Source organism: Phoca vitulina, unplaced genomic scaffold, assembly GCF_004348235.1.
Source record: "Phoca vitulina isolate PV1807 unplaced genomic scaffold, GSC_HSeal_1.0 scaffold52, whole genome shotgun sequence".
Classification (NCBI taxonomy): domain Eukaryota; kingdom Metazoa; phylum Chordata; class Mammalia; order Carnivora; family Phocidae; genus Phoca; species Phoca vitulina.
In genome coordinates, this window is record NW_022589755.1 from 5,301,818 (window position 1) to 5,327,815 (window position 25,998).

General features: G+C 56.2%; 1 protein-coding gene across 1 annotated transcript; it reads left to right on the forward strand.

Annotated features, from left to right (window-relative positions):
* The first annotated feature begins 9,213 nt into the window (after positions 1-9,213).
* Positions 9,214-24,855, forward strand: IGLON5 (IgLON family member 5). The gene is made up of 8 exons (XM_032387985.1): positions 9,214-9,294; positions 17,276-17,354; positions 18,026-18,258; positions 19,632-19,751; positions 21,117-21,251; positions 21,408-21,528; positions 22,062-22,216; positions 23,254-24,855. Exons 1-8 carry the CDS (start codon positions 9,216-9,218, stop codon positions 23,340-23,342), a joined length of 1,011 nt encoding a protein of 336 aa, XP_032243876.1. The 5' UTR covers positions 9,214-9,215; the 3' UTR covers positions 23,343-24,855.
* Positions 24,856-25,998: the final 1,143 nt, after the last annotated feature.

Sequence of the window (25,998 nt, forward strand, 5' to 3'; positions counted from 1 at the left end):
ACACAGCAAGACTGTGCACTGCTCAGGACCCCTCCATCCCAGGACCCTTGTTCCCTGGAGCAGTCGTCCCTGTCCCCTGGCTATTTTCTCCTGACCTTATAAGACTATAGTGCGGAGGCTGCAAACTCAAAAGCCCACAGGGGTCCGGCAGGTAACAAAGTGAGTGCTTTTGGCCCCTATGGGAACCGGGTGGTCTTGAGAGCAGGGGCCCCACCTGAAGGGGGCGCCAGCAGCAGCGAACTCAGCTCCAACTCTTACCTGCCCCCTCCCCCAGCAAGAATGAGATCTGCTGGGTCTTCTGGTTTCTGTTTTATCTATTCATTTGTTTGTTTTCAGAAGAATCCAGAAATCTAGATTCCAGTGTGAAATTTCTGGATTCAAACTATTAGTAACTGTTTTTAAAAAGCAGCACGGGCCGCCGAAAAGCCATATGTGGACTTACTGTTTGCAAGTCTGATCAGAAGCATAGATGTGGAGGAGATACCTTTTCTCTAAACACACCTCCTGCCCAAAGGTGTTGTTATTCAGAATGCGAGCACCTTGCCCAGTGGAAAAAGAATCCCTAGACCCTGGGCAGCGGCTTGGGTCTGGAAGGATGAGGAAGAATTATTTAGGTGGAGAAAGACATTCCAGGAATTCATTCACGTGTGCTGTCACAAACAGCTGTGGTGTCCCCATGTGGCAGGTCTTGGGTCGGGGACACAGAAGAGTGAGGTTCAGGTCCTGCCCGCAAGGCCCTCCCGGGTCTCGGCCAGCAGGGCCAAGGCTGCGTACAGGGAGCATCAGAGAGGGGCGGGGGCTGGCACAGGGAAGAGAGAGCGTGGCCTCGCCGGAGCATTACCACCTGAGCTGGGCAGACATGCTGGGAGCAGGGAAGCCACAGGACAGAAAGTGGGGGTGGGGGGTGGGGGGGGTGGGGATGCTCCAAGGAGGACAGCACAAACAGGGGGCGACAGCAGGGAGGAATGAGCCAGGCAAGGCACCACAGGCCTGCCGGAGGAATCTCCCCTGCTCACCGGCCTCAGTGGTCACCCAGCCAGTTACAGACTCGTGGACACAGGGATACCTAGTTCAAGAAAAAACGTACTGTCCCCACAGGTGGGTGGCGGGAGCAGCTCCACAGATGAAGATGAGGTTGGAAAGTGGATCATCAGCCAAGGAGTGGCTGCCTGGCCAACCTCTCTCCAGAGTCTCTGGTTCACCCCCCACCCCTCCTCGTCACTCTCTGCCTCCGTCAACATCCCTGTCTCGCCCGTTCCCTCTGTTCGTCATCTAATACACGTTTTCCCCAGGCCCCCAGGTGCCACACTCATGCTGAGCCTTGCAGGGACACAAGCGTGAGACCAGCACGTCCCTGTCCAGACTGGGACACAGATGCCTCCGGGGGAGGGGGAGGCTGAGAGTAGGGGGGTCACTGAGGCTCAGAGGTGAATGCCTAAGCTGCTGAAACCCATTATCCATCAGAGGAGGATACTTCGTCCCCATCTAGCCTGAGGCGACTACTCACTCCCCAGACAAACTCCCGGTCTCTGATTATGTGGTCAACAGTCACTCATGTCACTGGCCAAATCTTGCTATTTCCTCACTCGACCCGAGGAGGAGATCATGGGGGAGGTGGACTTTATAAATACCCTTCCCCTGTTCCTTCAGGAGATGATGGGGACAACCGTGATGATGGCACCCAGTGCACTCCAAGCCCTCAGGCCTTCTTCATTCACATAGCCCAGCAGCACCATGGAACGGGTCTGGTGGTCATGTTCATTTTACAGAGGAGGAAACTGAGGCCCAGAAAGGTTAAGAAACCTCCCTAAGGGGGATAAAAAGAAAGAAACCTCCCTAAGGCCACACCTCAACTTTATGAGACAGGAGCTGGTCCCCCACCTTTTCCCACAAGGCAGCTGACATTCAGAAAGGGGAGGGTCCTTCCCACCCACTCCTGGGAGCCCAGTCCATCAGGATGGCTTCTACTGATGCGGGAGACCTGAAGGCTGGAGCAACCTGGAGAAGGAATCTCTCTGGGAGCAAGTCCCTGCTCCCCACCCATCTCATTCTCTCAGCAGTCCCAATCGGGTTCCATTCTCAGTTAACCCTTTGTGTGCCTGCACTTTGTTAGGTTTGGAAGATGGTGGTGGACAGGGCTGCCACTGTCCCTGCCTCTACAGGGTAGGGATCCCCATTGGTCACTGCAGCGGGGCTGTGGGAGCATGAACCTTCGTGGTCGGTCACAGGCCGCTGGAGCTGGGCTACCTGTGATGGGACCCCAGCACCGCCCCGAGTGTGGGCTGGTCATGTTCCCCATTCCCAGCTTCATCTGCAGAATGGGAGCATAACATCATGCGTCACTGTGAGGTGGGAATGTGTTCATGGCTACCTGGCACCGAGCAGGGCATTGAGGCCCCTGGAATGGCAGCTCGTGTCTGTTGAGCTCTTTGTGTGCACCACGTCCTATTCTAAGCACGTTAAGATCCTCCCATTTGTACCATCAGGGTTCAACCCGAGAAAAAGAACCAGTAGCCGACCTATATTAAGAGATTCATTGCAAGGAATTAGCTTATGTGACTGTGGGGCTGGCTAGGCAGGTCTGACATCCGCCGGGCAGGCGGGAAACTCTCAGGCACGGGAAACTGTTGTCCCCAAGCAGAATTTCTTCTCCTGGGAGTCCTCCGTTCTGCTCTAAAGGCCTTTCCACTGACTGAATCAAGCCCACCCGGATGATTGAGAATTATCTCAACTGATTAGAGATGTCAGTCACATGTACAGAATACCTTCAGGGCAACAGTGGCTGGGGTTTGACTGACAGGGGACTCTGGTCTAGCCAAGTTCATGCGTAAAACTGACTGTCCCACCATTTGATCCCCACCCCAGCCCTGTGAGGTGGCTGCTGTTATCCCCATGCTATAGAGAGGCACAGAGAGACTCAGATTAAGGAGGCTGCCTGGTTGAACACAGGTCGAGGTGCTGGAGCCAGTGCTTGGACACCCCCACCACCTGCCTCAGGCAGTGAGCATCCTCAGCTGCTGTTACCAACACCCAGCACAGTTCCAGGGACCCGAGAGTGGCAGGAAAAAGGAAAATGTATTACAAAGTGGGTGACCATCGCTGACCTTCCGCGGGGTGGAAGCCAGTGAAGAGGTTAAGGAGTTATTCTTTCAAAAATGTATTGAGAGCCTTACTGTGTGTGAGGCACGGAGGGCATAACACCCATCGGGAGAGACAAGTTCCCTGCCCTCAGGGAGCTTAGAGTCCCATGGGGGAGACACTGGGCAAGTGGACAGGAATAAATAAATGGATACATGACAGGTAAGGGGTGGTAAGGAAAACAGTGGGTGCCCCTGGCCTAGGGGCCAAGGGTGGCCGTGGAAGGCTCTCTGAGGAGGTGAAGGTCTTAGAAGAAGAGAGCCTAGGCAGAGGGTAGAGACGAGCAAAGGTCTGGGGGCTGAGTGCCCGGTGTGTTTGCAGAAAGGGAAAAAGCCAATGTAAGAATTCTCCAGAAGGATGCTGCAGTTCCCACAGGACCCAACCAAGAGCCCCCTGAGAACCCACAAACACAAGGCGTGGGCCACTTCCAACACCACCTGTTCTTATTTTAACTTCCAGCTGTGGCTTTAATGAGTTCCTCATTTTCAAAGAGGCTTTGCAGAAACAAGTTACAAAGGGGAACAAAATGAAAAAGCAAGACTCCTGCCTCATCCCACTCCCCAGAGACAACCACTGTCCTTGGTTCCTGTGTTTCCCCCCAGAGCAGTGGTTCTCCCTGGGAGCAACGTTGCCCCTCCCCGGAGACACTCTGGGTTGTACTGACCATTACGGGCGGGCGGCAGGAAGAGAGCTCCTGACATCTAGGGCTCGAGTCCCGGGTGCTGCTCAACATCTTGCAATGCTCAGCACCTGAAGAACACTCACTGAGTAATAACAAAGCCTGTGCTAGCACTGGGACAGTCCCCTCCAGTAAGATTCTTAAGCAACTTCTGATAACAGATGACGCTTACAGAGGTGTGCTCAGGGTTAGGGCTCCCAGGATCCAGCAACATAGGAAGGAAAGAGTCCTTCCAGATTCTGCTGCATCCTGGTGGAACCAGGGGGAGAAATGTGCCCCTGGGGCCTCACTGAGAACCAGTGCTGGGGCAGAGGGGCAACCCGACAGGAACCAAGGAGGGCAGTGGGCAAGGAAGACAGCATTCTCCAGCCACCCTCCAGTGTTCAGCCTGTGCCTCCCTTTTGCCAAACCCACCTTGAAGTCAAAGGGCAGGGGAGCTTGTTGATGTGATCAGTAGAGGTCAGCCTCCCAGGCATGTGTCAGGGGAGTGGAGGATGGAGGAGGGATGCAGTGAGAGGCTGAGTAATGGTCCCCAAAGATACCTGATCCTAATGCCTGGAACCCATGAATGCTACTTTATGAAGGAAAAAATGATCTTTTCAGTTATGATTAGATGAAGGATCCTGAGGTGAGGGGATTATCCTGGATGACCCAAGTGGGCCCTAAATACAATCACAATACCCTTACATGAGGGGCAGAGCTTGGGGCCACGCAGCCACAAGCCAAAGAATGCAGGTGGCAACCAAAAAATTCTCCCCTGCCCCACCCCAGAAGCCTCCCAAGGAGGCACAGCCCTGTTGACATCTTGCTTTCAGCCCGGCGAAATTGGTGTTGGACTGCTGGCCTCCACAACTGGGAGGGAACGACGTGTGTGGTTTTAAGCTGCCATGTTTTTGGTAATTTGTTTCAGCAGTCACGGGAAGCCCGGGCAGATGGGGATGGTGATACAGAGGGATACGGCAGCACAGCAGAAATCATGAGAGCTCTCCCTCCTGGCTGGGTGCTGGGATGGGTGCTGTTCCAATGTCAGGAAATTCCCTTCATTCTCAAGCAACTCCAAGAGCAGGAATCATTATTACCTTCAGTTTTTTGGATGATGAAACGAAAGCACAAAAATATTAAGTAACTTGCCCTGCCAAGCATTTTCTTTTTCAAATTGAACAGGGAAATTTTAATATAAGGAATTATTAACTCTAACAGGTAATATTCTATAAAGGGGTAGAGGAATATTGTAGGATTCAGGGAGGATGCCCGAGGAAGGAATGAACTTGGAAAGGGCCCTCCCCACCAAGGCTGGGGTGCAGCCCACACTGTAAGATATGTGGCTGTGGATCACTGGACGGTGGGGAAGGTGGCTGGCTTGCCCAGACCAGAGCTGGTCCACAGATGCTGAGCAAGCAGAGAACACCCCTCCCAAGTGCTGGCAGGGTGAGGCTGGAAAGCCAGCTTCTAGGACACACTGGGAAGGCCTCAATTGGGAAAACACTGAAACTTGATGAGATGCCATCCACATGGATGAAACCCGATGGAAGTGAGCACCACTGAATATGCCCCATGTGTGTCACTGGTGACCAGAGGCTAAGAGCAAGAGGAAGCCCAAGGAAAAGTCAGAACAAGGGAAAAGCCCTGTTCCTTCTGCAGTGTCCCTCAGGCTCCCTCTACTGACAAAATTTAGCAGCCCACTCACTGCAAAGGGAGGATATTTAAAGATTCCAGCTCTATTTTTGCAGAGCTGGTAACAAAGGGTGGCTTTGGAGCATAGAGGCAATAGTCAAGTAGTATGATTATCCTCTCATTGTGCCAGGTCTGGGAGAGGTGGGATATTCTCTTTATGTGATTATCAGATATCCTTTTGTGTGTGTGTGAAGTGCCTGTTCAGGTCTTTTTGCCAAGTTTAAAAAATGAGTTGTCTCTTGTTGATTTGTAGTAGTTCTTTATATATTCTGGCTACTAGTTTATTGTCAAATACACATATGACAGATATCTTCAGCCATGTCTAAGGCTTTGGGAAATTTTTTTACTTCTCTGTGTCTCTATTTCCTCATCCATGAAATAAAGACAAGACACACGTAATAAGGATGTCATGAAGCTTCGAGGAGGTAATATCGAAAAAGTGCTCAGAAAGATGCCGGCACGTAGTAAGCACTCCTGTTGTCATCAGGCCTGGCATGGGCCAATCCAGGAAGAGGAATCCTGTCCTCATCCTAAGTTTGGATGGTCCTGAGTTCAAGGGGAGCAATAAATGGTCTTTTGCCAGGGCCACAGCAGATTCTGTACAGTGGCATACTGATACAATGACCCTCCAAAAAAAAGCTCTGATTTGTAGTGGTTGCTAGTTGCCATGGTGTAAGTACTCCCTTCATGGCCGGTTTCAAACTAACAATGGTTTAACATCCAGCCTGCAAAATTACTGGAAATCTAGCAGTCTGTTCTCCGGAGCCAGTGCAAGTCATCTGCTGTGTACCCCCAGCTCCTGTACCACCAGGTTGGGTTAATTTAGGTGGATCTCTTCCTCTCTGTGGATCTTCGTCCCTTCCACCTGTCTAAATGGGGCAAGTCATCCAACTCATTCATGCAGTACCGATTTAGTGAGTACCTTCTATGTCAGTCACTGGGCTTGGCTCTGGAGATGCAGACTTGAGCAAAAGCAAAGAAGACCCTCCCTAGCAAAGATATTCTGAAGGTAGGGGCAGTGGAGGGGGGTAGGGTAATGACTGAAAATAAATAAGCAAGCACATGAAATCAGGGAATCATAAGATCTACGGAGAAAACAAAGCAAGTATGACAGCTCTTGTGTTGGGAGGGGGTTTACTTTGGCTAGCATGATTGACAAAGCATTCTTAAAGGTGACACCTGATATGGGACGCCTCCATGCCTCAGTCTGTTAAGCATCTGCCTTCAGCTGAGGTCATGATCTCAGGGGCCTGGGATCTAGCCCTGCATCTGGCTCCCTGCTCAGCTGAGAGTCTGCTTCTCCCTTTTCCTCTGCCCCTCCTCCCACTTGTGCGTGCGCGCTCTCTCTCTCTCTCTCAAATAAATAAAAATCTTTAAAAAATAAAGGTGACCCCTGATAAAGAGTCTGGTACCAATCTGGTGGGAAGAGCATTCCAGCAGAGGGAACAGCCAGTGCAACAAAGACCTGTGGCTGCAACAAGTTTGGCTTGTTTGAGGAACAGAATGAAAGCCAGAGCAGCTGGAGCTGAGTGAATGTTTGAGGCTGGGCAGGGGTATGAGCTGGTTTATGCGTTCAGTGGTTGTGCATTTGAACGCAGAAGCAAAGGTAGACCAGGACACTGGCTGGTGTAGTCAGAGCAGTCCTCCAGGGGGCAATGGTGGCGGCTCAGACTGGTGAGAGTACCCAGGACAGGGAGGAGTGGACAGAGTAGAGACCCTGTTTTAAAGACAGAGCAGGCTGCTCTTGCAGACAGACTAGATGTGGGGGGAAGAAGGGAGGATGTGTTTGTGAGGTAGACTTCAGAAACTCCTGCCTGCAACTGCCGCAGACATGGAGTAGGTTGAGACTTCTCTTGCTTCAGAGGTCAATACGGGAGACGGGGACAGGGACACCTCACCTGGCGGGTCCGGAGGGAGGGCCCTACCTAGTGGTGTAGGAAAGACGTTAGGGCTCGAAGCTGACGGCCAAGAAAGAATTCTTGAGACGTCTTTGGTGCAAAAAAAGTGGTTGTATTACAGCACAGGGACAGGACCCATGGGCAGAAAGAACTGCCCTGGGGTCGTGAAGAGTGGCTCATTATATACTTTCAAGTTGGGAGGGGCTTAGGGATAGCGTAAGGCTCCCAGGTATTTTGGAAACAAGGTTTCCAGGATCCTGAAGGGGGCTAGCTATTGTTAGGAAAAGGTCATTTATTACTGTTTAGTAAAAACTCAGTCATGAGACCCTTCAGATGTATATAGGTGGGTCATATGCTTGGGGGATGGTTGTCAACATGTCTCTTGGGGGGTGTAGGGGGTAGAGAAAAAGGAAGTTTCCAAAAGAATTTTTATATGTTAAAGTAGACTTACAGGATCCTGGGGATCGGGCTAAGATTGCCTTTTGCCCTTAGCAAAGTATTAACATCAAGGCAGCTGAGTTCTTAAAGGAATGTCACTTTGCCTGTTTTGAGGACTTGTCAATGGGCTGTAGACAGTAAAGAAACTTAATAATTTTTCTTCTGCCTTTGTTTCCCACATCACATAGCAAGTGGGTGCCTGGTGGGACCAAGAGGAAAGAACTAACCACAGGTTGTTGGGATACTGGGCAGAGCCAGCAGTTTCCCCAGGATCTCTCTTCTCTTCTCAATAACCTTGGGAAATAGAGATGATTCCCTCTTGCGGGGCAGACAGGGAGGTTCTGGGAAGAGAAGTGACTTGTCTAAGGTCACACAGCCAAATAAGTGAAAGAATAGGGAGTCCAGATTTTCTGCACCTTACCATCTCCTCCCCACTCCCACGACCAGGTCCCTGGTCCTGCCCCATTCCCCCTGTTATCCTGAGGAGGAGGACTGGAGTAAAGAGAAAAAGGAAATTTTACTCCAAGAGGCAGTGTTATTCATGAAAGTAGAGAAGCTGAACTGTGTCCTGCAAGAAAAGGAACTGGAATCCTAGACTCCTGGGTCTGAGAGAAGAGGGACTGGGAGCCTGGACACCTGGGTCTGAGGGAGGAGGGGGCTGGGGGGGGGGGGGCCTGGATTCCTGGGTCTGAGGGAGGAAGAGGTTGGGGGCAGGACTCCTGGGTCTGAGGGAAGAGGGGGCTGGGGGGTTGGGGGCCTGGATTCCTGGGTCTGAGGGAGGATGGGGCTGGGGTCCTGGACTCCTGGGTCTCAGGGAAGAAGGGGCTAGGGGCAGGACTCCTGGGTCTGAGGGAGGATGGGGCTGGGGGCTAGACTCCTGGGTTTGAGGGAGGAGGGGCTGGGGGCCGGGACTCCTGGGTCTATGGGAGGAGGGGGCTGGGGACCGGGACTTCTGGGTCTGAGGGAGGATGATATTGGGACCCAAAGCAGAAGGGAGGTGGGCTCAGGAAGTGTCCCCGACCCAGGGTTCTGGGGATCCGAGATGGGAAGACGTGGGGACGCCCGGGGCGGGAGGGGGTAGGGGCCGGGCCGCAGTAACAAAGGCCTCTCCCTCCAACAAGCAACCCCCCCTCGGCCCCGCCTCCCCGGCCCCCCGCGTCCCCTGATTGGTCGGCCTTCCTGCCCGTCAGCGCCGCCCCCCTCCCCGGGTCTGCAGCAGCTCCGGCCGCCTCGTCGCGCCCCCCCAGCCCCCTCCCCCCGCCCCCGCCGCCCCCCGGGCCGGTGCAGCCGCAGGCGGGGTCCCCCTCCCCCTCCCCCTCTTCCCCCGGCCTTGCGCGCCCCGGACCGGCCCCCCCTTTCCCCTCCCCCTTCGCGCCGCCGCTTCCGCGATGCCCCCCCCTGCGCCCGGGGCCCGGCTCCGGCTTCTCGTCGCCGCCGCCCTGGCCGGCCTGGCCGTCATCAGCCGAGGTACCGCAGCGTCGGGGGCGGGGGGGGTCGGCCGGGACACCGGGGTCCCGAGCCGGGATTGGGGGTGGGGGGCTGCATCCCGGGCGGAGAAGGGGGGGCCCTCCGGGCGCTGAGGTCTGGGCCCCGGGGCGGGGGCTGCATCCCCTGGCTGGGAAGGGGGTCACGGACGTCTGGATTCGTGCCCGGGGGCAGGGTTCCGCGTCCGGGGGCTCGAGTCTGGGCCTAGGGCCGGAGGTCGGCTTCTCCGGGCCGGCGAGAGGGTCGCGGACACCTGATCCCGGCCTGGGGGCGGGAGTCTGCGGCTCGGGATCAGGGAGGGGGATCAAACGCTAAAGTAAGGGTCCCTGGGCAGGATCTCTGAACTGAGTTGGGGTGTGGAGGGGAAGTAGGATGCCCCGTCGGGGGTCTTCATCTCTGAGTGGAGACAGTCCCTGAGGGGGTCCTGGCCTGAGGGCTGGAGTGGGCGTTTCTGGGCAAAGGTGGGGGGATGGTGTCTTCCCAGGGTCTGTAGGAGAAGGCGGCAGGGGTATCCACAGACTTCCATCCCAGGGCCAGGAAAAGAAGAGGGGCTCTGGCCTCCCAGCTGGGTCACCTAGGTGGGGAGAAAGTGTTGGTGTTTGGGAGGTTGCAGTTATGTAGGGGAATGGAGCTGGTGATCCAGGAAGTTGGGGGTGCTGGGCTGGGGACTCAGATGTAGGAAGCTCTGGCTGAATAGCAGGATTCAGAGGCTGGACTGAGGATGAGAGGAGGCAGATTAAGAAGGGAGGGAAGGGAAGGGTTAACACGGGGTCAAAGGGTTAATCTCAGCTCTGCTGAGATTGGGGATGAGTGGGGCTGGGGGCTGGTGTGTGGAGTGCAGAAGGGGAACCTGGGCAGCCTCTGGAGAGAGTCTCCTGGACCCTGTGTCTCCCCGGGGCCCAGGGGTGGTCTAGGACGTGCCCCCTGAGGAGAGGAGGAGAGAGCAAGAAGGCAGGAGGCAGGGATCAGGGTTAACTCAGTGCTTCTGGAGGATTCCCCCAGGCCCTGCCCTGAACCAAGGATTATAGTCAGGGACACACGATCAGGGACAACCTAGAGTCTTCACCAGTCTCAAGGAGGCAGCCACTCTCAGCCTCCCACCCACACACACCGGGTCACCCACAGACACATAAATACCCGTCCCCGAGTCTGACCCAGAGCCGCACTCGACGACACCCAGTCACACAAACGCAGCCCCGTGCACGCAGGACCCCCGCCCCAGGGCCTCGGCAGGCTGGAGGGCAGGCTGGAGCCTCAGTGGGTTGGCGGTTTCTCCAGCCTGACCCGTCTGAATCACCGTCTGACACTCGGACTGCCTGTCTGCATCTCTGTCTCTGTCACTCATCTTTTTAGGTCATTTCCAGAGGCTCCCTAGCTCTGGGGGACATCCCATTTGTCTCTGTCTCTGGGTCTCTGTCTCTCCATCCCTGCTGGCCTCAGCACAATTTCACATCTGTCCCTCCCTGCCTCAGGAACTGCTTCTCATCCTCACACAGGCGTGCCTGTCCCCTCTGGCCCCCTCGTTCCTAGCCCTCTCAGTCCTCGTTCCTTTCACTCCTGGGAATTCACGTCCCATCATGGTCACCGACACCTCCCATTTTTGCCCTTGTCCTTTCCTTGTCTCTCATCTTCTCCTTCTCCTTCCCCCGCTCCTCATACTCTTGGGAGCCCCGTCCTTTCTCCCCTCTCCCTTCACCAACCCTTCCCTTCCTTCAGTCTCAAGATAACTTCCCACTTTCCACTTTGAATCTTCCAGATCCCAGAAATTGCTCTGGTACACACATCCTGGGCTGGGAGCTTCTTGGAGCCAGGAAGCAGCTTGTGACCTAGGTCAAGTCCTCTCCCACTCCTGGGCCTTGGGTTCCCCATGGGAGATCTGGGAGCAAGAGGGAATGGGGCCAGGGGGCGGGGGCGGGTGGTCTGAGACAGATCTAGGTGGCAGCAAGACAGCCCCACCCCACCTGCTGACAGTTGGTGCGGTCTGAAAAAAAGCTGGGGGGGGGGGGGGCTGGGCACATATACAAAATTGCATTTTCTCTCCTCTCTGATTCATTTGCTCTTTTCCAAATTCCAGAAGGAATGCATGCAAGTGAGCAATCCTCTACAAATATGTATTAGAGCAGATCCCAGTTTGTCCCGGCCCCACCCCTCCCAAAACGCACTCGCTGCACTCTCTTGAGAGAGCCCGGGTCACGGCCTTCCCTCACTCAAAGTCAGACACGCAGAGTTGAACATATGTAAGGTATTGGTTTGTTGGTGGATGTTTTCCCTGAGATAGAAACAAAATAAGCCCATTTCTCTGCAACTGGCTTTTTTTTTTTTCCACTTAACTTTAGCTCCCCAGCATCCAGAGATATGATTCTATCTTTAGTTTCTTTTCTAAATTCTTTATGCCAACACTCACACTCACATACATATATATTCACTTACAGAGGTTGCTGCAGCAAGCTGTGTAGGGTGGCTCCTTTGCTCCCTGGCCGGCCGGCGAGGGGTGTTGGACGGATTGGGGCAGGCAGAACGGGGCGTGCCGGCCATTGGCCACGGCCCTCTGGGCATCCGGTCTGTCCGGACTGGATATTTGACAAATATTTCCTGAGCACAGAGTCTCTGTTCTGGGCACTGGGGATCTATATATACGCAGCCGTGAGCAAGCCAGATGAATCAAGGAGCTCTCAAGGAGCTTCTATCCTAGTGGGATGGAGAGAGATCACAACCTAAAAACAGGCAAATAAGTAAACGGGTAATTTCAGAGAGTGACAACGAGTAGTGTAAAGAAATTAAGAGTGACTTCAGGGACGAGCTGACCATGGGAGCTCTGGGGGTTGAGAGAGCCCTCTCTGAGCTGCAGGGAGCGGAGTTCAGACTGAAAGGAGAGAAGTCGACCTTTAAAAGATCCTGAGGAAACAGTGGAGGCAAAGGTCCTGAGGTGGGAACCAGCAGAAGGGAGTAGCCAGCATGTGATGGAAAGTGCCAGGGCTCTTGGCTCAGCGTCTGGAGTCCAGGCATCTGTCCTGGGAAGGCCCCTACACTTGGAGGTCAGCAGAGAGGAAGGGGGCTCTGAGGGTTCCAGCCCCTTCTCACCAGCTCTCCCCTGCCAGAGCCACACCCCCTCCCAACGCATTCCCCACCCCTCCCTGGGTCCAGCCTCACTTCCGCCACAGCTCCCTGAGTGACCGCCACAAGTCACACACACTTGTGGGCCTCAGCTTCCCCTCGGTGGGTTCCAGAACTGTGGAATCCAAGCCTTCCCTCATTGGAGGGTCCCAGCTTCACCAAAGCTCCCCCTCTGAAGGGTAGCAGGAGGTACTTATCTCCAACCCAAGGCCCTCCATCTTGTTAGAAATCTCTTTCTCTCTGAAGGGGAGGAACCTCACCTACCAGTGACCTTCATCCCTTGACTTACCAAGCAGGTGTGAGGGCTACTAGTGCAGACTGACAGGGACCCAAGTGGTCCTTCTTGTCACCACTGGCCCCCCAGACCAGCTGGGGCACCTGCCACATCATCATCCCATCAGCCAGCGCACGAGAGGGCTGTTGGCAAGCGCTCAGCTAGCAGGCTCTGCGTTGAACCTGTTGCTTCGGTGACCTCTTTTCATCCTCCCCGCCACCCACAGCGTGGTGCGGGAGGCCCAGCGATCGTCCCCATTCACACAGGGAGAAACTTGAGTCCCAGGGAGGTGAAGGAATTTGTGCAACTGGCAGCGCGGGACTCGAACCCCGGCAGCCCGGGTCCCCAGTCTGTTCTTTCAGCGGCCCGGTTATGCTAGCTTGGTGGTGTCAGAGCAGATGTGGACAGGGCATCTGTACATGGGTTGCCGACTCAGCGCCAGTGGGTGCAGCGCACAGAGCAACGGATGCCCCGCCCCCACCCCGGGGGACTGACACCGAACCAGGGATAGCAATAGATGTTTCTTAAAAAAGAAGGAACAGCTAACATTTATTGGACCCTTTCTACATGCTAAGCGCTGAGCTAAACATTTTGCTTGCATGTTCTCATGGACTCCCTCACAAAACCCTCAGAGGGAAGGACTGGTTTTTTTTTTCTCCTTTTAATAGATGGGGAAACTGAGGCTCAGACTGTCCGGGGTTCACCCAGCCAGGAAATGGTGGGGCAGACATCTGACCTCCTAGCACAGATTCCTCCTGCCTTTCTTATCCAGTCTCTCAAGAGCATTCATTCTCCCTACAAACACTTCCCTGTTCTGGGCTAAGCCCAGCTCTGGGGGACACAGCTAAGATTCGGGCCGGGGGGGCACCCCTGAACACTGTCCCAGCTGAGTCAGAGGGTATCCAGCAGAAAGCGTTGAGACTCTCTGTCTTGAACAGTCAGGGAGGCCCTCCTGGAGGAGGGGGCACTTGAGTTTGGGTCTTGAAGAATGAGTAGGAGTTCAAGAGTTGAAGACATGTGTTGTAGGTATCTCTTTACATTCACTCTTTCAACAAATATTTCCCAAGGTCTCCAGGGTCAGGCCGTATGCTGGGAGATGCTGAGGATACAGACCTGAGTCAGCCCCAGGGTCTGCCCTCAAGAAACTTCTAGTCTGAAGGGGGAAACAGACACAGATGGCCACCACGGTGTGATGTGAGCTCTAATGGAGGTAGTCCAGGCATTGTGGGAATACAGACCAGGCTTAGAGGGGGTAGGGAGGGCTTCCCAGTATTAAGGGAGAGTTTTCCAAACAGAATTCCTGCAGAGTGGATCTCGCGAGCACCAGCTTATTTATTTATACATTAAACATCTTTCGAGGCCTCCTGTGGGCCAGGCCCAGAGCCAGCAATGCTGGAACCCTGGAGGGGGGTCAGACCCTCGCGCCTCCCTGAGGGGCTCCCATCTGGTGAGGGAAGCAGGCTCAGACAGGATCCGGGGAAGAGCTGTGCTCAGGGACAGAGTGGGTGATGGAACGACTAACCCGACCCGTACCTCCACTTACTGAAGCCCAGAAAAGGGAAGGGACTTGCCCAAGGTCACACAGCAGCGGGGTGGGGGGGGTCTTGATCCTGGAGCCTGGGAATTGTGTGAGACAGGCATGCAGACTCATGACATCCAAATGTATAGACACAGGGACCAAGAATCCAAGACCCGCCTGAGACATGTATTCTTTCATCACTTATCTCCTGGGACTGCCCTCTAGCTGAGCCTGGAGCTGGGCGTGCTGGGGACACAGATGGTCTGGGCCAGGCTCTGCCCTGGAGGAGCAGATGGGGGAGGCAGATGACTCCGATCCAAGGTGCCCTGGGAACAGGGCAGGAGCTCATATGTGCTGTCTCTCCTAGGAGAGGCCTCGTTATACTAGACCCCTGGGGAAGGGGAAGCATTTTTGTCATAAACCGTGGGACAGAGGGACAAGGAGAAAAGTGGGGAACGCAGAGCTGGGCCACACACACGCACTAGGGGAGACAAAGCAGGAGAGTGACCCCAGGGCCCCAGACCCAGGTTGAGGGGCTGGGCCTTTGTCCTCAGGGCAGTAGGGAACCACGGGAGCAGGGGGGCAGCTCTGAGTGTTGGAAAGATCCCTCTGGACAGGGTGTGTGTCTGTCTCTATTTCTGTCTGTTAGGACATAGGATTGAGGTCCTGCCTGCCCGTGTCTGTGGGCTTAGCTCCCGCGGCGGCAGCTGCGTGTAGTCTGGGGCTTAGCCCGGGAGCCCTGGGTCCCTGCAGCCTGGGGGGACCTTGGACAGCTCCGTCTTCAACCCTAGGCCTCCTGTAACCTTGGAGGTTTGGGCATCATTGGGCGAGGAGGGGGGATTGTGCCCCCTGCGGGGCATCGGGCAATGTCCAGAGGCAGTTGTGGTGGTCACCACTGTGAAGTGGGCATCGAGTGGGTAGAGTCCGGGGATGCTGCTGAACATCCTGTGGTGCAGAGTCCCCACAGTCCCTCGTGGGGACAGGAGAGTCCCCACAGTGGAGAAGCATCTGGCCCCAAACGTCAGTGGGCCCAACGTGGAGAAGCCTGGGTCTAGCAGTGTGTGAGCAGGAGTATGACAGGTCCTGTGGCATGTGTGCGCTCGGATGTGTGCGTGATCTGATCGTCAGTGACAGCGTGACTGCGTGCGCCCGATTCTTGGCCCAGGGCGGCTCCTTTGTATTTGAGAGGCTCTGACAGTCAACTGTTTCCTTGCACTCTGTAGCTTTCTGCACGACTTTCCAGAGTGCAGGGGCGGGGAGTGGTGAGCATGGCCCTTGGGCTGGTAGTGTCAGCATGACTGATGAGGTCAGTGTGTGTGTGCGTGTGTGTGTGTGTGAGAGAGAGAAAGAGGGCCCCCTGGATGGGGCTGTAACGAGTTGTATGTGGACTGCACCTGCGTGTGTGGGGCTCTTGGTGTTGGTGCAACAGCGTGGGTCTAGTTGTATATGGTGGGGTGACCTTCTGCTGGGGCTGGGTCCTGGGCTGTGTGTCAGCGGGTGCGTGTGTGCACCCGGGCCCCTGAGCAGGCCCCATTGCCATCCGGGTGCTGGAGCGTCGGACTGTTTCCTGGCCCAGCCCGGGCTCTGGGTGTCTCCCCTGGGCCCTGGCGATGTGTCTGTCTGTGTGTGTCCGTCTCCTGGCCGTCTCCTGCTGTTACCAGGACTGTGTGTGGTAGCGTCCCCTCTGCACAACTCGGGGGAAGGCAGGCCCCTTCCCTGCATCCAGAAGTGACTCCGGCCACGGTGAGGGGCTGCAGGGCCCACCCCAAGCCCCCGGGACCTGGGGAGCCCACCGCACTGGCCTTGCCCCAGCCCAGTCCTGAGGGGCTGCTGATGGAGAGGGCCCCCGGGAGTCGTTGGGGCGGCACGGGCAATTAATTCATTAGATTAATTAGCTCCTCATGCCAGGGCGGGGGCAGGGCAGCCCCACGCAGGGCCCTCCTTCCCCAGGCATCCAAGGTCATCCAGCCTCCTCTCCCCTGCCCGGTGCCGGCTCCATCCGCCTCCGCATGCCCAGCCCCCACTCCCTGGCCCTGGTCCAGCCCGCTGGCCACGGTCCACGGAGATGAATAGGTGGGGGTGGGGGCTCTGCGGGGCGACGGTGCCCATGAGCTGTGCTGGAGGGTGCGGGCAGGCGTGGGCGTGCGCCTGCGAGTGTGCCCCGTGAGCATGGGCAGGCGGGTGCGTCTGGAGACGCGTGTGTGTGGCTGTACACAGGGCCCAAGGGCGTACCTGTGCATTTGGGACAGGTGTGTGTCCGAGGGGATACACGCACGCATCTGTGTTTGCGTGCACGTGTTTGCATCTCTGTGTCTGCAGGTCCGTGTACTCCTGTGGGTGGCTCTGTGTGTGTTTCCGTGTGTTTCTGAGTTGACATGTGCACATGTATCTGTGTGTATGTATGTACGCGTCATGAGCCTGGATATGTGTGTATACATGCCCATGTACGTGTGCATGTGAGTGCATGTGTGTGCATCTGTGTGTTCTTGAACTTTGAGCGCGTGTGTGTGCGCATCTGTGTGGACACGTGTGTGCACGTGTGTGTATCCCTGTGTACACGTGTGTCTGTGTGTGTGTGCGCATCTGTGTGGACACGTGTGTGCACCTGTGTGTGTATCCCTGTGTACACGTGTATCTGTGTACGTGTGTGTGCATCTGTGTGGACACATGTGTGCACATGTGTGTGTATCCCTGTGTACACGTGTGTCTGTGTACGTGTGCTGTGTGTACATCTGCATACACATTTATGCAGCTGTTGGTCTGCGAACGTATATGTGTGTGAATCTGTGTGTGTGTGCGCACACGCGTGTCTGTGTGCTGTAACTGAAGTGTCTCTGGAGGTGTGTAGGCTTGTGTGTCCCAGTCTGTGAGTCAGTGTGAGCTTGCAGAAAGGAACATGTTGCGTGTGTTTGCTCCGAGCGCGTCTGCCGTGCATCTCTGGAAACATCGATGAATGTGTGTGCCAGGGAGTGTGGGAAATGTCCGTGTGTGCAAGGGCATGTGCGCGTGCGTGCAGACGTGTCCAGTCCCTGCTGAGCTGCCCCTCCCGTCCGCAGGGCTGCTGTCCCAGAGCCTGGAGTTCAGCTCTCCCGCGGACAACTACACGGTGTGTGAAGGGGACAACGCCACCCTCAGGTACCTCCCATCTCGGGGACTCCGGAATCACCCAGTCCTGCTCCTTGGCCTTCCTTAGGGGAAGACAATCCTGACCCGCACGCACAGCCTGGCCCCTGTCGGTCAGGAAAAGTAGTTAGAGGCATGGACTCTAGGCCTGGTTCTGTGCCTGGGCCTCAGTGTCCCCATCTGTCAAATGGGTGGAGGAATGATAACCACTGTGAGGGCTATCATGGCGATTCAAGATTTTGTACTCACACTCCGAGTTCAGAGAGCATGGCACACTGTGACCGTTTAGCAGACGAGAGTCAGGCTTATTTCCTCCGGACAATGCTGCCCCCCACACTGCGTCTGCCCCTCCCTCTGGTCTCTGTCCCCCTCTCCCTGGGTCTCTCTCCCTCATCTCTGCAACTCTTTCTCTCTTAGAGTGCTCCAGATACTTTTCCAGTCTCTAGCACACATCACTCAGTAACCATCAGCTAACCTTCCGCTGTGCACTTGGGCTCAAACTTGAGGCTCAGTTTACCCACTTGTAAAGTGGGCACAATCCCCTCTGCCTCACAGGGCCTCGGTGGGAATTGGCAATGCAGTAGGCCTTCCTCTCCCCACCTCCAAGCCCCTACGATGGCAGAACCTGGAGGGCCTTCTGGGGTGGGGGAGAGAAGAACCTTCCTCCCTTGTCTTTCCTGAAGCTGCTTCATTGACGAGCATGTGACCCGCGTGGCCTGGCTGAACCGCTCCAACATCCTGTACGCGGGCAATGACCGCTGGACCAGTGACCCACGGGTGCGGCTGCTCATCAACACGCCCGAGGAGTTCTCCATCCTCATCACCCAGGTGGGGCTCGGCGACGAGGGCCTCTACACCTGCTCCTTCCAGACCCGCCACCAGCCGTACACCACTCAGGTCTACCTCATCGTCCATGGTGAGCCCTCAGCCGGGCCTTGGGTGGCGGAGGGGGTGGAGGGCACGAGGGAGAGAGAATCCTCGCATCCTCACCAATGGTCCGATCCCCGATCCCGGGGATACATGGTGTGGAAGGCAGGCACACACCCTGCCCTCGCGGATTTCAGCCAAGCAAAAGGAGGGACAGTCTCCCAGAAAGTGACACTTCAGCATGACAGCTTCTAGGGCAGGAGAGCTGCAGGGGTGAGGGGGTGCTCAGGGAAGACTGCAGCCATCCACTCGGCTCTGTTTACTGAGCACCTACTATGTGCAGGCATTGCTCTAGGCCCGGGGGATGGAGAAGGAGCCAGGCGGGCTGTCCCTGCCCTTTTGAAGCTGACTTTCTAAGGAGGCGGCTTCCCAGACATAATGTCTGAGCTGAGACCTTCAGCTGGGGGCAGAGCTGGTACTGGAAACGGAGCGGCGCTGCAGGGGCCAGGGGAGAAAACGAGTCAGGCGTGCAGAACAGGTCCCGCGTGGCTGGATGCCCCAGAATTCAGAGAGCGAGAGGTGGGCAGGAGACAGAGAGAGCAACAGGGGACAGAGCTCAGGTGGCTGGAGGGCAGGGAGCAGTTGGAGAGACAGGGAACCAGAGACAGAGACAGCCCAGTGGGGCCATGACAAGCCCCGACTCGGGAGCCAGACCACCCAGGTGCTGAGGGACCCGGAGCAAGCAGGGCGGCCTCGGACTCCTCATCTGCAAAATGGGGATGACTCTGTCGTGCATCAAATCCAAGACATGGTCAACTGGAAGGGGCATCTTTATTTTATGCTCTGCCAAAAAAGAAAAGAAAAGTAACCCTGCCAATTAAACTCCAGCATGTTGTCAGGCCATCCTGATTGGAACAATGTTCCGGCGGGTGCGGGAAACCACCATGTGTGTTAGAATTGACGAATATAGCAACATCTACCCCAGGGGGTGGCAGGGTGGTGAAGATTTAATGAGCTAATTTGTATAAAACCCTTAGAACAGGGTTACCACGCTGGAAGCACCATATGAGTATTTGTTATAGAAATTAATTGTTTAAAGTAAGAATAATAACAATAATTAATAAAAGTAGACAGAGATAAGGTGGGAGAAATTCAAACCAGAAGGCAGAGAAACCAAGTTAGGATGAAGGGAGAGAGAGAGACAGAGACAGAGACTGAGAAAGAACAGGAAAGAGAGAGACTAGCAGTTAGACAAGGAGCCAGACCTAGAGGGGCAACGGGGAAACACAGAATTCTTAGAAAGACAGAGGGCATGTTGGCTGGACCCCTGGGTCTAAGGGAGGAGGGGCTGGGGGCCAGGGCTCCTGGGTCCTGGGAGGCCATATTCAGCCTCTCGCTGACCTCTCCCCTCCCGGTCTGCAGTCCCCGCCCGCATCGTGAACATCTCCTCCCCTGTGACGGTGAATGAGGGGGGCAACGTGAACCTGCTTTGCCTGGCTGTGGGACGGCCAGAGCCCACGGTCACCTGGAGACAGCTCCGAGGTGAGGACCCCACCCCTGGCCCAAAGCCCCTTTCCCCGCTCCACAATCTGGGCCCCTCGATTCCCCATATCCCTAGCTAGATTCCCAGAGTCCCCCCCTTCCATGACTTGCTTCCCTCCCTCCACCCTGATCCCATTATGTCACCAGCAGCCCCCAGAGCCTTAGAGCCTTCACCACCTGCAGGCCTGAACCATTTCCTCTAACTCACCTGCTAGACCCCAGCCTGCACCCTGTCCCCACGCCAGGAGCCCTGGTCTCTTCCCCACGGGCTCACGTAATTCTGGGTTCTGAATCCCTACCACTAACCCTAAGTCACGTTATAACCAGTGGCCCCTGCCCCTGTTCCCATCTCCTGGTCACCTCACTACATCTCCTCTGCGGGACGCTCTAGCTCAGCAGTTCTCAAAGTGTGGTCCCCAGACCAGCAGCATCGGCATCACCGGGAGCTTGCCAGAAATGCACATTCTGGGCCCATCCCAGGCCTAATGAATTAGAACCTCCCTCCACCCACCACCCCCACCAGTCTGTATGAACAAGCCCTTCAGGTGATTCTGGTGATGGAGCTGAAAACCACTACTCTAGGCTTCCCCCAAACATAGCACCAAGATACCTGAACATGACATCCCAGATCCTGGACATCCACCACCCTTTTACCTGGATCTCCACCCCTATCCCCCAGATCCCTAGACCCTCATTCACTGGGTCTTTAGAGACCAATGGTGCCAATCACTCTATCCCCCGAGACCCCAGAACCCAATAACTAGGTCTCAGATCCTGGATCCTTTCCCACCTGGTCATCTGAGCCCCACAATCCTGGGCTTGAGACCCTGGGTCCCTGGATGCCCATAGTCCCAAAGGATCTTCTGAACCTGGTGATGTGTCATGAACCCCCAGGTATCTGGATTGCTGATCCCAATTACTAGATCCTGATTCCTTGAACCCAAAAATAAGATCCCAGAACTCTGTACCCCCCACCCCACCCCTTGGGTCTGTATTATCTGGATCTTTCTGAGCTCCAAGATCCTGGGATCCTCCCCACTGGGTACTGTGAGCCTCATGATCTGAACCGTGAGCTCCCAGATCCCTGGATCTGTTGCATCCCCAAATTCTAGGACCCGCCCCATTGGGTTCTAGTTACAAGCCCCAGACCCTCATTCCCTGCCCCACACCCCTAGCAGGAGATCCCAGGCCGTGGATCCACACCCCCGCCCCAAACCCCTGCAAACCCCTCCTGGCTCTCACTGACCCGGGCACTCCAGGCCCTGCGGTGCCTGCCCCGCTGATGTGTGTCCGTGTTGTGCCCGTGTTGTCCCGTGTTAAGTGTTTGTGTCCGGCCCCGCCCCCTCCCCTTCCCTCCCCGCACAGACGGTTTCACCTCGGAGGGCGAGATCCTGGAGATTTCTGACATCCAGCGAGGCCAGGCCGGGGAATACGAGTGCGTGACTCACAACGGCGTGAACTCGGCACCCGACAGCCGCCGTGTGCTGGTCACAGTCAACTGTGAGCCCTTTGGCACTGGGCATGAAAGGGGGGCAGGCCCTGGGTCCCTGGGGAGGAGGATGGGGGTGCTGGACTCTTGGGAAGGAGGGGGATGGGGACAGAACCCTTTAGTCCTCACCTTGCTAGGAGAATTCACTAACTCTTGCCCCTCGCCAGATCCTCCGACCATCACGGACGTGACCAGCGCCCGCACGGCCCTGGGCCGGGCCGCCCTCCTGCGCTGCGAAGCCATGGCGGTGCCCCCCGCGGACTTCCAGTGGTACAAGGATGACAGACTGTGAGGACAGCACCGGGGCGGGCCAAGGGGGAGGTGGGGAAGGTAGCCGAGCCCTAGGTCCCGAGAACTGGGGAATCCAGCTTCCAGGGAATAGGGTGCGCTGGGCCCCAGCGAGATCGCGGGGGCTTACTGGAAACTTGGGTCCCACAATGATGAATGTTGGAAGCTTGGTCTCTTCAGGCTATTCAGGGAGATGTTCGGGGGTCGATGCTGAGGATGTGGCGGGGAAGCTTCAGAGGACCATTGGGGTGGGGGTCCAGCAGGGTCTGGGAGGCTGTAGAGATTGGGGGCACAAGCTGGGAGAGTCCAGTGACCCTGAGGGGCCAGGGTGCCTGGAGAGGGGTGTCTGTGGGAGTGGTCTGGGGACCCATGGACAGCTAGAGCCCGAAGCCAGGGATCTCTGGGGTAGGGGGCAGAATGCGGGGTCCCCGGGAAATCGGGGAGCCTGAGAGTCGGGGGGAGTGGGCTCTGCGCCCCGAGGGCGTCCCGGGCCAGGGTTCCACGGCCCGGTCCCTGACCCGGATCCCCGGCAGGCTGATCAGCGGCACAGCCGAGGGCCTGAAGGTGCAGACGGAGCGCACCCGCTCGATGCTTCTCTTCGCCAACGTGAGCGCCCGGCATTACGGCAACTACACCTGTCGCGCCGCCAACCGGCTGGGAATGTCCAGCGCTTCCATGCGGCTCCTGCGTGCGTCCGAGAGGCAGGGGCGGGGCCGGGCGGGGGGCGGGGGGCGGGGCCGGGACTATCCCAGACTGACCGCGAACTTGGGAAAGTGACGGACGCTGAGACCCAAGCAATGGGACGGAGCGAGAAACCCATCCCTTCAATGAGTGTCGGTTCATTGAGCGTCCACTAGGGGGCGGAGCTGAGACTTGAATGGTAAGAAGCAGCCAGGCCTGCCAAGACCTGCGGGAAGAGCTTTGCGGACGGAGGGAACGTGTATGTATGCAAAGGCACAGCAAGGAGGCTAGCATGACCTGAGCAGAGTGATCACCGTGGAGCCTGAGGCTAAAGAGGAAGGGAGAGGCAGAGTTTCATGGGCCCCGGAAAGGATTTTGGATTTTATTCTACTGCAGGGTGAGGCCGCTGGAGGCTATTAAGCAAGGGACTGACCAAGCGGTTGACGCTTCTAAAGAGAATCACTGTTTGAGGAATGGCCTGTAGGGGGCGCAAGATGGAGGCAGAGGGACCAGGGAGGAGGTCCTGACGTAATCGAGGGCCCGAGCGGTAGCACAAAGTCGCTGTATCGCGGAGATGTTTTGAAGGTGGAGGCAAGAAGGAAGGGGAGTCGTGGCGATCGCAGGTGTTGGCTCGAGTAGCTGGGTGAATGGGGATGTAGTAGTAAAGTACTGAAGTGGAGAGATATTGGGGAGGGGGCAGTAGCCAGTCTCGGGGAGAAAAGTCAAGAGTACCATCTCGGCCGCGCTGACTGCAAGACGCTTCCTAGCCGTCCTGGATAGACGTAAACGGTGCGATGTGAAGATCTGAGAAAGATGGGGGATAAGAGAGAGGGACTGAGTGGCAGAGAGAAAAAATGTTCAGCAAGATGCTAAGACTCCGAACAGAGTGGGGAGGGCAGGCACACCGAGCGAAAGCCCCAGAAAGGCCCCTAGAGAGGGAGGCTCAAAGACACCCCCAGAGACAGGGCGGACACAATGCACCGCCAGACACACGTGGGGTCTCCCCTTCCCAGGCCACTCCCGTGACCCTCTCTCTTTCCCCAGGCCCAGGATCCCTGGAGAACTCAGCCCCGAGGCCCCCGGGGCCCCTGACCCTCCTCTGGGCCCTGGGCTGGCTGTGGTGGAGGATGTAGGAAGAACCCAGTGCAGCTCGCCTCCCCCTGCGCGGGGCCTGAGGCCGGGAGCGAGAGAAAAAGGGAGAGCAAGCGCCGTGGGTCTCGAGGGGGCGGAAGAGCTCTCTGCCACCGAGGAGGAAGAAGAGAGGAGGAGGAAGAGGAGGAAAGCTCTTTAGAGAACCCATCACTGTGAGGGATAACGCAAAATTATGCATCTTTCTACAGCCATTTTCGCCACCGTTCACGTTTCCGATTGTGACCCACCCCCAGCCACCCCACACCCCTCTCTTAGCTCAGGCTGTCAACTGGATCGTGTGTATGTAGTGGGTGTGTGTGAGCATGAGCCTGCACGTGTGTGTATGTGTGTGGGGGGAAGGGGCTCAGCAATCTTCCCTCCCCTAAAACCCCCACGCCCACCGCCCCCAATGCTGCTGCCTCTCACCTCTGGCTGGAGGTAGGTATGTGGGCCTCTCGACAGAAGCTGTGAGGAGAGGTTTTCCAGGTTCCCCGGGTTCCCGATATATGCACGCACACCACCCCCTCCCCTCCCTGTTGAAAGGGTGTCTCCTGGCCAGGTTGGGAGTGAGGAGGGGTGTCACGCACTCACCTGTCAAGCTCTCATTCAGCCTTTGTGAGCAGGTGGGGGATCTCCATCTTGGCTCTGGGCCTCCTTGCTGTCAACCACCAGCTGCCTGTAGCCGGAGGCCCCATCACTGGCTCAGCAGCCTGAGACCTTCCCACTTTCTCTGCCCCCCTCCCCTACCCCGACTTTCGGGCCCCATCTGGGCCAATCGGTGCTTCCATCCAACGGTCAGACTGGTGCCTGTGCTCACCTGTCTGTCTCAGTGCTTTGCCCTACCCCACCCCCGCCCGACTCCCCTCGGCCCCCTGCAGCCACCCACAGGTGTGGGCTTGCTGGTCTACCACTCCCTGGCCTCCCCACCAACTGCACCTCCCAAAGGCTGACCTGACGGCCCTCACACACACTCCGATAGACACACACACACATATCAGCGACTGGGACCAGCAATAGCCCCCTGGCTCCAGCTGACCTATAGCTGGTGACCAGCTTGTAGTTCCCCTGAGGGTGGGCAACTTGTCAGGAGGGGGCACTGAGAGGCTGTAACCTTAGCTCTGCTGTAGGAATACGCGATCCTGGCACACCACACCACACAAAGTGGGGAAGAGAGAGGCATCACAGATATCCCCAGTCCAGACCAAGATGTCAAGTCACCAGCTCTGACTCCTGGGAGACCCGCTAGAAACACTCACCCCAAACCACACTACCCAGAGCTTGGGAAGGGGGGCAAGGAAGAACTCAGAGCAGGGGCAGGGGGGCAAGGGGCAATGACTGTACCTCAGACGGGGGCGTGGGCCCCATCCCACATTGTCTTCCATCCCCAGGGTCCGGGAGGTTGGGGAGGGGTGGGGAGGGATGCCAGGGAGGGGGCGGGGGGCCCTGGGGGCCGTGTGTTCCGATTCATGGGGAGTGTTGAGACCACCACACCAATAAACGCCTTTTTCCAAAGTCTCTGCCTGCCAAGTGTCAGGGTCATTAAGGATTTGGGTGAGTGGAGGGCAAAGGGTCATTGGTGGTGCCTCCCCGACGTCATTTCTACCCTCTCTCTCTCTTTCGGTAGGTTTGGAATTGATCCATTACACAGTGATATGAGGCCTATCTAGATCTGCACAGTTGCTTTTCCCCATTACATGGAAAATCTTGGGTCTGTGGGGATAGCAGTGGTGGGGAAGATAGCATGTGCAGGCTGAGAATGATAGAAACACTACGGAGTTCAGAGAGGAACGTCTAAAGAAACTGAGTCCATGCTGACATCGTTTGAGTAGCTGGATCAAAATGTACCTGCCGCCCACCTTCATTTACATAAGCAATACAGTCCCCTGAATGTATAAGCCAAGTTGTGTTATGTTTCTTACTAGTGATTAAAAAGAAATGAAAGGTCTAACTGATATAGAAAAGATATAGAGGATCCAGGTACCCAGGACCCCAGCCTTCACCTTTCCAAAAAGATCCAAGAGCTCTGTTTCCCTAAAGGCCTCTTTCATCCCCGTCTTTAACCAGAATACCTCACATCTTTCCCTTCCCTGGGAGATGGATGCATTAGTTGTTTCTTCCTTCTTTGCTGTCAGACCCACCTCCCATGATATAGGTTGAGATGTTTGGTTTCCCAGCCTCTCTTGCAGTGATGTGGCTAATTTGGGGTCAGTAAGGGAAGTTTGCCGATGGGCTTCCAGGAAAGTTTTTTCCTCACTCATGAGGTTGGTCGAGGGAAGGAGTGTGGGAAGGGAACCTTGCTCCCTTCCTTTTGTCTTCAGATACAGTTGTGTGAAGAGGTGATGCCTGGAGCTCTAGCAGCCATCTTGCCACATAAGACAATATGCCAACCCACTGAGGGTGGCCGAACAGAAGGATGCAGAGAGCTCAGGTCCTTCACGGGGTTGCTAAGTTGCTGAGCCAGCCTGAAACCACCATTTATTTTGCTACCATTTATTTTGTTACTTGCAGCCAAGGGAATCTTCATTGACACACTCCCTAAATTTCCAACGAGAAACCCAGCTAAGAAAGAAAGGCATCGTGCTGGGGAGAGCAGCCGCAAGCCCAGCCTTCCACTGGCGCCACAACATTTGCTCAGTCAACCAGTATTTATTGATTACC